This window comes from Marmota monax, unplaced genomic scaffold (assembly GCF_021218885.2).
Source record: "Marmota monax isolate L192 unplaced genomic scaffold, Marmota_monax_Labrador192_F-V1.1 WCK01_AAM20220418_F8-fsc00078, whole genome shotgun sequence".
Classification (NCBI taxonomy): Eukaryota; Metazoa; Chordata; class Mammalia; order Rodentia; family Sciuridae; genus Marmota; species Marmota monax.
In genome coordinates this window covers 7,345,433-7,360,485 of record NW_026694865.1, presented here as the reverse complement: position 1 = coordinate 7,360,485, position 15,053 = coordinate 7,345,433, and the positions used below count along the sequence as shown (strand labels likewise).

Sequence of the window (15,053 nt, the reverse complement as noted above, 5' to 3'; positions counted from 1 at the left end):
AAAGAGGCTCAAAGGAAGTATTTGAAGCTGAATATGACTCTTCAAAGAGATCAAGGTAGTAAATAGAATTTAAGAAAGCATTAATGGTATTTTCATACAGTCTACATCACTGAGCTCAAATTCATGTACAAATTTATAGATATAGATTTTTATGGGTTATCTATTAGATCATCATTGAATGAAACAACAAAGTAAAATGTTTTAGCCCCCCATAATTGGGGAAAGAAAATAAAATTTTCCTATAAGTTCCTTAGAATTCATTATGACAAGAACCACACAAAAAACCCATTTGTGGGGGGGGCTGCCGGAAAGCATATTTTAATGAAAATAATAAGAATGTTCTAGCTTAGGCTACAAATGTAAAAAAAAAAAAAAAAGAAAGAAAGTGATCATAACAAGAAAATGAAATAGCAAAAATCTGGGAAAGGAAAAATTCTAGTTTTTATTTAGTCTATTTTCCATTTATGTTGAATATAATAGTAAAATTTGTTCCTATTACTGAGGATTTTTAAAAATCCAGATTCAAATTTAATTTTTTGAAACCAGGAATGTTATCAGAGATATGAGATTTTAAAAATGCATTTTTCTTTTATAATGAAAAATTCAAGAAGTGTGATATAAAAACACAGACAAGAAACAACCAAAACTTTTCATTCAATATATGTTCTTAACATTATTTAAAGCAAGTAAGTATGAATATATACTCCATTATCTACCAATTTGTAAGGTATATACAGAACTTACAGTCTGAGCATCAGAGAAACTAGGAGCCAGTTTGGGTTGTAATATTTTCTCCTGTGTGCCTTCTACCAACTGATGGCTGCTGTTGCTCCCCCAAACATAAACCTCACAGGTTTCAGAGACAATAGGAGCATCACCAGTCTGAATGCTATCTGGGCTAGCACATGTTCTTGAGTAATCAGAAGCCATTCTACAAACCTATTAAAATTAAAAAATATATGCAAAAAATAATCAGACCATTTTTAGTCTAGACATTTTTATTTTATATTTTTTTAATATTTTCTAATTAGTTATACATGACAGAATGCATTTTGACACATCATATATAAATGGAATATAACTTCTCATTCAAGTCTACATATTTTTATATACTGAAATTACTTTGCCTTTCCTTCTCGTGCTCTCAACGGCTCAAATCTAAAAATACAACCAGTCTTAAATATAGATAGAATATTTACTCACACAGAAGAAATCACTAAAAGATATTAATAAAGGAGACAAAAAATGAAGGAGGCAAAAAGGGGAAGAGGGAGAAATACAATCAAGCCTTTTTAAACAAAATTTTATTGTTGCATACAACAACATTATGAAAAAACAAATTCAAAAAACGAAGCAGACAAAAACTACCATTGATAATTTTATTACCTTAATACAAAATTATTTTTATTTATGTCATTCCAGAAATTTTCATATACATATTCTTTAACAGTCAATACAGCCATGAGCAGAAGTATAAAAGTGACAAAAGATACAAAAGTCTCATGCAAAATTTTCATGTCAACATCATCTTTATGAATAAATAGATAATATTATAGCCAGTGTAAAAATCACAATTTATTTTACCACTTTCCTTTAATAGGACATTTAGATTCTTTCTACTCTGTTATACAGGTAGTTTTTTAAAATATAGTTATTATTATATTTTTTATTACTTCTTTAGTAGAGAACCTCAGAAATGGGATACAATATGTAAAAAGAAAAAAAAGACAGCAATCTTATGATTTTTGAAACATATTATACCAAACTGCTTTCTAAAATGGTGCTATAATATTATGTTACCAGCAATGTATGAAATAAGGGCTGCCCTAAAAATAGTGAAGGCCCAGAACAATACACACACATACATAAATATATGTGAAATAAAAGTCATGGCTTATTTGCCATTTGTGTTGAATGTAATAGTAAAAGTCAGTTGTCATTCACAATGTTTTTTATTAAATCTAGGCTCCTCACCAAAAGTAAAGGATTCAAGGTGGCCATTCTGGTTGCCCTAACCAAGGAATGAGTCTATATGAGAGTAACAGTCTCACTGCATTTATACCAACAATGGGTTAAGCTTTTAAATTTTTTTTACAAATTTAATAGGGGTAAAAGAAGTATGCCATTATTTTAACTTCACATTTCTTTATTATCAGCAGAGCTAAAGTTTTTTCCATCTATTTGTTTACCACATTTTGTGAAGTGAACTAAATTTTATCCCTTATTTATTAGGGCTTACGGGGTTTTTATTGACATATATGAACCCAATATAATTAAAATACTAACTGACTAAAGCTACTGTCAATTTGTTGTCTGTCTTTTGGGATTTTTTTTTTGCATAATAAAGCAAAACAATAAAAGATAAATCTTAAATAGTCAATATATTCATTTTCTACCACATTAAATGGGAGCAGAGAGAATAGTTTTAGTCAGAACCTTTAAATACAATGCAAAACAACAGAATAAATATGTATGTCTGGCAAATATTTTTACAGTGAACATGAGTGCAGTTCTGAAGACATACAAACTACGTGCAAGTGAAAACTGCCAGTCCCTATTAAAAGATCTGAAATTTGGGGCTGGGGATGTGGCTCAAGTGGTAGCGCGCTCGCCTGGCATGCGTGCGGCCTGGGTTCGATCCTCAGCACCACATACAAACAAAGATGTTGTGTCCGCCGAAAACTAAAAAAAAATAAATATTAAAAAATAATTCTCTCTCTCTCTCAAAAAAAAAAAAAAAAAAAAGGGATCTGAAATTTTTCTAAAGACATAAGAAAGATGGTGGGACCAGGAGGGTTAGAACTGTTAAAGATCCCTTATTGTAAGAGAGGGCAAATCACAGCCCTCCCCGAGGGGAGGGAGGGAGGGAGGGAGGGAGGGAAGGAAGGAAGGAAGGAAGGAAGGAAGAAAGGAAGGAAGGAAAGGGCTGAAGAAGAAAAAAAAAAAAACATACACATAGGGGCCAAGGATGTAGCTCAGTGGTAGGGAACTTGCCTGAATGATTGAAGCCCTAGGTTCAATCCTCAAGACCACAAAACAAAACAACCTCTTAGGGCTTAAAAATGCATTTTTTAAAAATAAACTGGATGTGAGGGGAATGCATAGGATTCTGTGAAGATAGCAAGATGACAAGTAACAGCATCAGCACAGTTTTTTAAACATACCAAACAAAAAATCCCAAGTTCATATTTAATATTCATAACAAATGACAAAGTAGCCCTAACAACCCCAAAATAAAAGTAGGTGGGGCCAGGCCATCTACTTAGTAACAGTATCTGTGCAGGAGGAAGTAATGGAGTGTCTAATAGATCTTAGAACAGGAGGAACCCCAAACAGCCAATCAGATTCTCATTAGAAAGGGTAATAAACCACTGGGCATGGGCCACATGTCTGTAATCCCAGTAGCTTGGGAGGCTGGGACAGGAGGATCTCGAGTTCAAAGCCAGCCCCAGCAACTTAGCGAGGCCCTACAGCAATTTAGAAAGAACCTGTCTCTAAAAGGGTTGGGGATTTGGCTCAGTGGTTAAGCCCCTGGGTTCAATCCCCTGTATAAAATTTTTAAAAAGACAAAAGACAAAAAAAGAAAGAGTAATAAGCCCATTTCAGAACAGCAGCTACAACTGGAAAGAGTTCTGCACTTTCTGTCAGCAACTAACTATTAGGGCTCTGTGATGAGTTTTGAGGAAATAATCTTAACTCTTGTGAACTTGAAAAATTAATAAGCCAGGACTCCCTTCCAGGACAAAACCCCCTAAACCAAGGAGAGACTATGAGCAGTGGAATCAAAAGACAGAAACAGAGATGAAAGAAGGAGAAGGGGAAGATAAAAGTTGAGGAGAACAAGAAGTTGGGAAAACCGCCCCCACCCCTTTTAACCCATGTAGAAACAACAGAAAAAGGGTGTCTATGAAGATGTCAGAAAGACTACAGTGAATCCCAAACCATTCAGAAAGTTCAAGAAAACTAAATTTCACATAAAAATAAACAGGAAAGTACTGAGTCCAAATCCGATATGAAGTTATTATAAGAAAGAAAGGGAAAAGAAGAATCCCTATAACAAAAGCACAGCAAGAGTTGCCCAATAAACAGAACAAAATGTAATCTAATTCAAAACCAGTTAAAAGGGATTAGAAAAATGAAAATAAGATACGAAAGAAAAAACACAAATCTGAATTAGAAATACTCAAATATGAAGTGACATAACTCAAGAAAGAATTTTTTTTTTAATTTCAGAAATGAAAACTAAAATAGAAAAAAAATCCAAGCATACATTGTACACTATTTCCTATGAGTACTGAAAGATGAAAAGGAAGATATTTGGGGTTGGGGATAAAGTTAAGAGGTAGGGCCCTTGCCCAGCATGCATGAGGCCTTGGGTTCAATCCTCAGTACCAGGAGAGAGAGAGAGAGAGAGATTTTAGAAATAAAAAAGAAATTGAAAATATTCAAGAAGAAGTGACAAGTTAGGCAAAGATCTAATATACAGATAACTGGAATTCCTAAAGAAAAAAATGAATACAAATATTAGAGGCTATACTCTAGGGACATTTTTATAATACAACTATAAAAAAACAAGGAGCATAAAAATGTTCTCAGTAATCATACAGCAGTTGTATCTATCTTGTTATTTTAGGACTCATTCTCCCTCTCTGTGTGTGTATATGTATATATGTATATCCCCAACCCCAAATATCTTCCTTTTCATGTATAACATGGCTAAAACAAACAAGTAATTACAGGATATTCTAAACTCTAACATCCTTTTAACCTTAAGAATCAGCAGTCTCAGTAGATGGAAAGAAGATATAAATGTAGTATAGAAAAGGTTAAATAAAACTTCTATAGCCCTGAATTCGAAAGTGTCAGTATAAACCCACATTTTGGCTTTAAGTACCCACACACATGCTTCCTAGCTCTGTCTACTATAAAAGCCTAGAGACAATAAGATCAGCTTTTATTAGCAGTGAGCATCTCTAGCAACCTGATTGTGGTATTGAAATCATATTTCCCAATAAAAGAAACCAGGGGTTGTTGCATTTTTGTTTTGAGAACAAAAGCAAGCAAGCAAGCTGATGAATTAGGGTTAAAAAATGTACATGATGAGCCAAGAATAATGTGCCACACTGGATAGCAAGGAAACTATCAAAGATTATTAGCTTTATGAAAAAAGAATTTGGGAACAACCTTGAGGAGATAACACCCTGAAGAGACTATTAGCTAAAATGAAGCAATATGACCTTTACTACAGATAATAATTCACTAAACTAAAATTCAAATTAGTTTAAATCTATGAGTTCATAATGATATATTTTTAATATTTTTAGTTGTACATGAACACAATATCTTTATTTACTTACTTTTATGTGGTGCTAAAGATTGAATCTAGTGCCTCACACATGCTAGGCAAGCACTCTACCACTGAGCCACAACCCCAGCCCCATAATATTTTTTAAATGAAGTTAATTGGTCAGGTGTGAAGGATTGTAGAAGACCAATTCATCAAATTGAAAATGGGTAACTAAAAAGTGTGGGGGGCGGGTAGAGTGCTTGTTTAGCATGTGCAAGGTCCTTCACATGTGCAAGGCCCTGGGTTCAATCCCCCATGCTTAAAAAATATAAAAAATAAAGTTACTGGTATATGATCAAAAATTCAAAATAAATAAAAGGAAATACATTAAAGAGTATATCTCCTTGAAAGAAAGGAACCGGGGGAGGGAAGTGGGAAGGGAAAGGAGAAATACTAGAGAATGATATTGGTAAGTTATATTGTGTGCATATGTGAATATGTAACAATTAATCCCACCATTATGTGTGCTTATAATGCACTGATAAAAACGTGGAAAAAAGAAAAAATTGTCTCCTTCCCACCCCAGGCCTTAAACACCCAGTTCCACTCTCTAGAAACAACTTCTGATACAACTTTCTTTCGCAGTCTTTGCAGAGATCAAATGGTTTGTTTTTAAGGAATAAATCCATGGTATAGCATTTTACTACAAAGTAATTTTTATTGAAAAAGATGATTACATACCTCTTCAAAGAGACATAATGCTGCCTCGTAAAGTGAGCACAAGCCATCAGAGGTTCTGGTTGGTTCTCTCCACTGACTCCGATCAGCAGACGAGCCCTACAATAAACGTGGGATACAGTACAGGAAGGAGACACTCTTACATACTAAATCACTTAAATATTCTACAAACAGCATCTACTTGAAGAACTTTTTATGTGATTATGTACACTGAGACCAAATCCTAACATTAGGTCATGAAACAAGACTTTTAAACAGAACTATTATAAAAGATCTGGCTACTGGTCAAATGGTAAATTAAGTACCAATCCTTCTGGTTACCTTATTAAACAGTGGTTTGTCCCAAAGGTCACAAAGTTCCAAAAACAGTCAAGGAGGAGGAATTTTGCCAATCACATTGTTTGGTTGACCAATAAGTGAAGTCCCAAGAAATACTCTACTCCCTTTGGGTTTTTTGCCCACATACCCACAAAGATACAGGCAAGCAGAATACAGCTGGCTTGAGTAATGATCCTGACCAGAGTGGCAAAAAGTCTGTCTTTCCCTTCTTAGTTTTGGCATAACCACAGTCCAGGTCTTGTCAATTCTTATAGCTACCTGCCTACAGAAGCAACAAGGCATCCTTTTCTTAGCATAGCTGAGGAATCACATTACTTCACTGGGACTTAATGCCTATTCTCCATAGTAATTCCGATAAGGAAAATCATTATCTTAATAAAAAATGATAAATCAGAAAGGTAACTCAATATCCATTCTCTATCCTTAAATCTTTAGACCACTTTCATACACTGTTAACATACAGTAGGAAGTTCAACAGTGCAAACTGAAATTAAAATAAATTTGTGGTTTTCCAAGTACTCAATTAATTACCTTTCATCTAAATAACCATCATCCAAAATAATGTCACACTTTTTTTCTTCTCCTATATTTGTCTGCTTAAGATAATTAAATGAGGGCATAAGACTGGATGAAGTATATTACCTTATGTTCTTGTTATTTGATTTTACTCAAAATTGCTTCAGTGGCTCCCTACTGCATATGGAATCAAGTCCCAAAAGTGTACATAGCATGGGATACAGGCCTGCCTTGCTTGCAGCCTCATCTCATCGTGTTCTACCCCATTCATCTAGGGACTTGCTCTCTGATACCTTTGCTACTTTGTGAATTTTAGTCCTCCCATTTGTAAACATTTCCCATTCCTCCCATTTACATACTTTATGTTGGCAGGTAAACTCCTCCTTTCAGCTAACTTCAGGGGTCCTTCCCCCAAAGGTATCCCCCAGCCTTTTACTTGTGTCTCATTCACCTCCTCTCTGCAGATCTCTACTAGTCAGCCCACTATCATTAATTTGAAATGTCTGTGTATCCCTCTTTCATTAAACTCTGAGCTACCAAAAAATACAGATGCTACAAAGCTTATTTATCTTTTTAATCCACCAGCACCTACCGTATCTGGCACACAGTGCTCAATAAACACCTAGTGGCATCAAAGGCCAAAGGGGTTTATATAGTGGTTCATTTTTTAGAATTAAAAGATGTACACTGATATTATAAGTAACTTTATCTTTTCCTCTATTCTTTTTTAAATGTAAGTTGAGAATTTTGTGTATGCCTACACAAACATGTGGGTAGCGAAGAGTAAGAATCAAATATGTAGTTAAAAATTCAAGCCTCATAATTAAGAACAATATAAAAAATTGCTAAATGATATAACAATAATTTCCACTGTTTTTCCTCCTTTAGAGAGAGAGAAAATCACATTTACAAGGCACAGTATGATTTTGCTTTGTGGAATAAAGAAAAGGAATATTTTTTAAAATTATGAATTCTTGAACCACTTCTTCAACATTAAAAATTATTTTATTTTAAAAGTTATTTGCATTCTTTGTGTTATATTTTATTATCTAAAAGAAAGAACTATGTTCATATTATTTTGGCCTATTTAATTAGGTTTTTTATGTAACAAAACTTTTGAAAATTGCAGACATTTTGCCAAACAGCAAAAATATTTTAAAAATTGTTTGGGCTTGCTGTTCAATACAGTTGATATTACTATTATTATTAATTTATGTTTGTTGTTTTTATTTATATGTTTGGTTTTTTGGGGGTTTTTTTTGTAAGAGAGAGAGAGAGAATTTTTTTAATATTTATTTTTTAGTTTTCGGTGGACACAACATCTTTATTTTTTATTTTTATGTGGTGCTGAGGATTGAACCCAGTGTCCCGTGCATGCCAGGCGAGCGCGCTACCGCTTGAGCCACATACCCAGCCCCTATATGTTTGTTTTTAACTATGTATTCAACTTCTCTTCACCTAGATAGTGTATCTAGGCAGAGCAGTAACCAAGAGACCTCAATTAGGGTCCTGGTTCTGAGAGTTATTTTAGGATATTCACTTAAAACTCTTTTGATCTTACTTTTTTCAGTATAAAACGGAAGTTTCGATCTATGTTACTCATTTTTACAAGAACTAAAATGACATATTTCATGAGAAAATTTGCAGTCTGCGATGTATTGCATCCATTAGCAATTATTATATTTCTCTGTTATAATGGAGTATTTCCCCCCATGATTCCCATGTGTTTTAACTCAAAGCTATACTTTTAAAATCTGATCCATCTTTAAGTTTATTTAATAAATTCTCTTAAATTTCTATATTTGTGTACTTCAGATGACTATCAAAAACAATTATGAAGCAATTTATAAAGAATTAGCTTCATCTTTCCAGATTTTGAATTTTGAAGCACTGGCAGTCAAGGTCAACATAAAGAAATTTTAATCATAAACAGTTTAAAGATTGGGGGGAAAAGAATCACATATTTAAATAAAATTTACAAATTAAATTTATCTTTGCTAGGCCTTGTTCGAGGTACTCAAGTGGGAGTTATTTGCCCCACCCTCTAAGTTCTAGCTTGGAGACAAATCCTGTCCCAGTCATTCAACTGAGGAAGCTGAGGTGGGAGATAGTAAATTCAAGGCCAATCTAAAATTCAAGACCCTATCTAAAAATAAAAAGGTCTGAGTATATAGTTCAGTGACAAAGTGCCTCTGAGTTCAATTCTCAGGATCAAAAAAGAAAACAAAGAAGGAAGGAAGAGGGGAGAGAAAGAGAGAAAGGAGATAAGAGAGGAAAAAAAAAGAAAAAGAAAGGCAGAGACAATCAGATCAGGCTGGGATCTAGTATATCAGGAGAGGCTCTCCATATTTCCAGAGTTTTCAGACTAAACAATAAAGATTAAGAAACACGAGCTTTGCTGGGCACCATGGTACACGCCTGTAACCCCAAAAGCTCAGGAGGCTGATAGGATTGCAAGTTTGAGGTTAGCCTCAGCAACTTTCAAGATCCTATCTTAAAATAAAAAATGAAAATGGCTAGGGATGTAGCTTACTGATAAAGTACCCCCCAGTAATCAAAAACAAACAAACATGAGCTCTGAAGACCAAGAACATCATACTCTATCACTTACCATGCAAGGGGGAATAACTAATACAAAATTCAATTAAAAAAAAAATTCCTTTCCCCTAAAACCAGTCTCACAGATTTAACTAAGATTCTATCTATTGCAGGCCTGAAATGACTTTGAAAGAGCCAAACTAAACCAAACAAAAAAGATTCTTCCCCAGAGTAGATCCTAAATTCTGAAAAAAGCAATCCAGTTTTCTAAGGTACCCTTGGCTCTATAAGGGCCCTTATAGATGTATATGACCTTATAGCTATATATGTATGCCCTTGGAGGGCAGAAAGGAGTTGACTCCTGAGTAGGTACATTTGGTATTTAGTCAAGGAATGAGAGGCCAAGTGCAGAGAAAACTTGAAATCCACCAATAAAATTAGTTTATTATATTTAAATCTGTTTTAAGGTTAGCATTTGTGGAAAAAAAAACATTGATTTACCATGACAGGGTAAAAACTCACAGAATAGTTTTAAAAAGCACAGGCTTTGCAGACACTCAGGGTTGTAAAGAATTACTAATGTCTGACCTACAAAGGGCTTAAAATCAGAAGTGCATGTTATGTTGCTGCTCAACAGAGGTGTAAATCCAAGCTTACAGAGTTGCTTTATCTTCAAGATCAGGGTAACTAATATGTACTACACATGATAATCGAATGAGACCATACATATAAAACACCTGATGGGTAGTAGAGTAGTAGGGGCTGAGAAAAGATTCTCTTCCTTTCTTACATCAGGTAGTAGAGAACAGTACATAAAAGCAAAAGAAAAAAAAAAGGTGGGGGGATGAGATAGTATAGGTAATTAAATGAAGAATAAAACACATTATATATGTAAGTTTATATATTTACTATAAAGATTTCTTAGAGAAATTTAAACCATCATCGTAGATATGCATGCAAGCCTATTTCAAAATGCTAAAAGATAGCTAGGGTAAAGCTCAGTCAGTGGTAGAGCACTTGCCTAGCATACAAGAGGTCCTATGTTCAATCTCCAGAACTGCAAAAAAATAAAACGCAAAATAAGAAAAAAAGAAGAACTGAAAAGACAATGAGACTAAACAGATATTGTGGAAAGTAATCTCGTGTCCTGGAGTACACACTTCTTACTAAAGAACAATATTATAAGATAAAGCTTTAGAAAGTAAGGTGGGGAAGAAGTCTCTGACTCAAGTTATCTAGCATTTTGTTCCAGAAGGAAATATACCATAGCCAAGTATATAATCATGTAACTATACTGTGAAATAATTAATAACTTTTTTGTAACAGACAATGTAAAATAAGAAGCCTACAAAATGAGAAATTAATATGTGATTATGAGTAGATAATATTATCTAGGTTGTTAAATGATATTACAGATTTAAAAGCAGTATAAAGTAAAAGAAGGTTACAAGAAAGTAGTAACAATCAGAAAACAAAATTAGAAAAACAAATTGTGAGATTTAAATATTGAATAACACAGAGGTCTAACTACTTCCCCTCAGTTATTAGCTGAAGACTTTTTCTACTTTAGTCATTGCATTCTTGTGCTCTAGGTTTTCACCTTAAATGAAGACCATAGGATCTTTGTCAGCACTCCCTAACCCCCCAAAAGCACACTTTTCTTGTCTTTTTATTTATATTACAAAATTCAAATTTTCATGCCCCTGTAAGCCCAGCAAGATGGGAGGCTAAGGCAAGAGGATCACAAGTTTGAGCCCAGTCTCAGCAACTTGGAGAGACCTTGTCTCAAAATAAAAAATAAAAAGGTTGAAAATGTAGCTTAGTAGTAAAGTGCCCCTAAGTTCAATCCCTAATATGGGGGTAGGAGGCATAACTGAAATTTTTGTAAATCTTATAATCCAAAATTTTCAAGTAGTTATTTATGAGAAATTAATTTTAAAAGAAAAAATTGTATAAAACAAACAAACAAACCTGATATTTACAGTTCAGTTCATAGATGCAAAACCAATAAGCCAGGTAAGAATTTAAATGTCCCTGCTTTGAAAATAAATTCAACATAATTGTTCTTGTCAAACATTTCTGTTAATCCAAAAGCTTTGTGTTGTACTTGTTTAGACAGGGAAAAGACTTGAAATGTAAACATATAATCTACAAGTGGCATTTTTAACTATCTTAACTAAATAAATTTGTTAGTTGACATTTGGTAATAAAGGACACCAAAAAGACTGATCAATCACAGCTACTCAGGAGGCTGAGGCAGGACTGCCAAGTTTGAGACCAGCCTGAGCAACCTAGCAAGACATAAGGCAGGGGAAGGAAGGCTGAGGATGTTATTCAGTGGTAGAGCACTTATCTAACATATGCAAGGTTCAATCTCCAGTAACACTAATACACACACACACACACACACACACAATCAACATAACCTAAGTGAAATTAAATCAGCTTATAAGTTTTTGAATCTTAATATCCTGTATTAGTATTTTAAAACTCAAATTTCTATTCTTGGTTTCACAAAATTATTACATTTCAGTCTTAAAAATTGTTGAAATTGATCACACTGTATTTTGTTGTTTGTTCTTTAATATGGTATCCAAGGTTGTGATGGTCAAGTAATTAATTTCCTCTAACAGCACACACTTTTCATAGACTTTTGCTTAGGTCATCACTCCCCTTCATGCAGGTCTCTACTCAAATGCCACAACCCAGAGAATCCTTCCATGACCACATTAACTAAAGTACCATATCTTTCCCCTCTCAACCTCTGCCTTGATCCTATCACTCTCTGTTCCCTTTTCTTCCCTTACGAACTTCTCACTACCTGAAATTATATATTTATTGTATGACGTCCTACTTGGCTGTTAGCTCTATGAAGGCAAAAACTGTATATCCTCAGGGCTGTATTCCCAGGGCCTAGACTAATACCTAGCATACAGTAGATGATTAATAAAAACTGGGAAGGGTGAAATTGAAGATGCTTTCAAAAGACCTCCATATTCACTAGCCAAGATTTACATGTAAGTTTACTAAAACACAAAGAAGTGTTTGTTTGATGAATTTTCCAAATTCACATAAGAAGTCATAAAATAAAACTACAAACTAGTGATGGTCCAGTGGTCATATTAGCTGATCTGTCCCTGTTAACATGTATAAAAATTTCTTCACACAAAGTACAAAATATTTAATTAACATAACAATACCAAAATCTGAAATCATTCTCTACTATCAATAATTCATTAAAAATGAGGTTGACTTTTACAAAAAATGTTACAAATCTTTACATTAACATTTTCAGTACGTACCAAAGAACGCCTCATCTGCATTAATATAGTCATAAAGCAGTCAAAGCTGATCATTCCTTCCTGGCTTGATAGTAGTTTGTTTTTCTCCATGGTATTTACAACCGCTGAAGCCCCCAAAGCCATTTCTATCCATTCAAGAAGATACCGCAAAGAGCCTCGCTGAGCTGCTAAACCAAGCAGTAACTCAGAAGCTAATCTACGACCTAAAGTGTCTGCCCCAGAATTCGGAATAGTTACTCCTTTAAGAAATGTTGTTACTTGTGATAAGCAGTCCAAGCCCATAGGAGGAATCTTGCTTTCATTTGCTAAAGATAGCGGTGGCAAAGAGCTCACAACTTCAATTGCAGTATGAATAACATCATTGCAAAGACTGAGACCAGGTCCTGACACAGGCATCATCCAACTCTGTCTCAGAAGTGCAAATAATAGACTTAGACCAGTTCGAACACCCATTTCTATAAGTGCATCAGTGCTTGACCGAGGACGTTCACTAACGGAATGGACATCTGCTGAACCAGAGCTGCTCTCCGGAGAATGCTGCTGCTGTTTCACTTTGCCTTTGTCATGGTATTTATTAGAAAGTGCATAAAAGACACGCTGTAGTACAAGCAGTCGTTTTCGAAGTGCCCCAGCAAATGGAGAATCCGAACATACCATCTTTGCTAGTGCTAGTTGGCTGCTAAGAAGGGCATCCAAATAATGGTCCTGTTCATCACTTGAAAGAGATTCACGTTCAAAGTCTGGCAACTGTGGTCCTTTGAGGCATAAAACTTGCTGGGGCAAAGGTACTACTTCCTTATTGCTCACCAGTTTAGAATACAGGACAGCAACTCCTTCTCTTGTAGCAATAGATTCACTGTCCTCTGTAATCCAGGAGCTGTTCAGATGTTCTAGCCATTTCAATTTCACTGGTGGAACCATAGTTGCCATCTTGATTTATTCCTCAGCCATTAGTTCTATAAAGGGAGAAGAGAAAACACTCAAAAACATATATGGATAATTTATAAAATGTTTCTAAATTTCCATCTTACATTACAATTACTGATTTCAAACTGGTGAAATAACAATGTTAGTATTTAGGTTATATAAGACATTAACATTAGGGAATGTTAATGGTTTGGATCTGTAATGTCTCCAAAGGCTCAAGACTTGGTCCCTAGCTGGTGGCACTACTGGGAAATGGTGGGAAACTGTAAGAGGTAGGGCAGGGTTGCAAGAGGTAAATAACTGGGGAGATGCCTTTGAAAGTTATAATTTTTGTCCCTGGACCCTTCCTTTCTATATTTCTCAAGTGCTTGAGATGAGCAACTCTGTTCTGTCACGTGCTTCCTGCCTTGCCACAGGCCCAGAAAAAATAGAACCAGTTGATTGTGGAATGAAACTCTGAAACCATGAGCCAAAGTAAATCTTTTTTCCCTTAAGTTGATTTTATCAAGTATTTTGTCACAGCAACAAAAAGTTGACTAACACAGGAGGAAATGGATGAAGGGCTATGGAATCTCTCTGCATATAATCTTTGCAACTTTTTTAAAAATCTAAAATTCTAAAATTTTTTGAAATTTATTTTTAAAAATAGTGATTTCTTCAGATATACCTTTTCCCTTTGGATTCTGATCTCACTATCAGTATAAGAGTAGATTCTACATAACTGATTACTCCCAATTTTTTTTCTTTTTTAAAAAAAGTATTTTATTTTCACTTTCTAGTAAAAGAAGGGTGAACTTACATAAACAATCAAACAAACTTGGCATATTCCAAGAATTAGGAAGAATACAATTTTTGAACCTACCACTATGAACTATTTTGTGCAGTCGTCTCCGTATTTTTTATTTGTTTTTTGTGTGTCCTGGGTCATTTTCCTTCAGGCATTATCATCAACGTGTTTAAGTTACATTTTTAAAAATAACAATTAGGAATAATGAAGGTGAGAGAAAGTCAGTTTTCTTTGGGGATACCTGAAAAATCAGTATTTTCCAGCTATCAATTATCACCTTTCAATTATCACCTTTATATTTTATTGACAAATATCTTTCTTTGCTCTTATTTTATAGAGATTCTTTCTCAAATATCTGGTTTCTTTAATGGGTACTTCTCAAATGCATGAATCATCCACTCAAATTCACAACTTTTTATGATTAGTATCATCAAACCCTCAATCTTACATAGGTGTTTCTGATTTTTGTTTTGTTTTTTTCCTTTGGTAGTGCTGTGGATCAAACTCAGGGATCCATATATTAATCAAGTACTCCATCACTGAGCAATGCTTGCTTTTTTCCTTATTTATTTTTGAAGGGGTCATCCTTGTTTATTTCCTTAGAGGCAATTTTGACACC

At 34.4% G+C, this 15,053-nt stretch overlaps 1 protein-coding gene across 11 annotated transcripts in view; it reads right to left on the bottom strand.

Moving 5' to 3' along the window:
• The window catches only part of Herc1 (HECT and RLD domain containing E3 ubiquitin protein ligase family member 1), a 200,628-nt gene that overhangs the window by 141,264 nt on the left and 44,311 nt on the right, over window positions 1–15,053 (bottom strand). For all 11 annotated transcript variants that reach the window (XM_058573360.1, XM_058573368.1, XM_058573363.1 and 8 more), the window contains exons 2-4: window positions 12,721–13,676; window positions 6,029–6,124; window positions 745–939 (exon numbers count right to left, since the gene is read on the bottom strand). In XM_058573360.1, coding sequence (XP_058429343.1) covers window positions 745–939; window positions 6,029–6,124; window positions 12,721–13,650 — 1,221 coding nt within the window. In that variant the 5' untranslated portion in view covers window positions 13,651–13,676. The remainder of the gene's footprint in view (window positions 1–744; window positions 940–6,028; window positions 6,125–12,720; window positions 13,677–15,053) is intronic.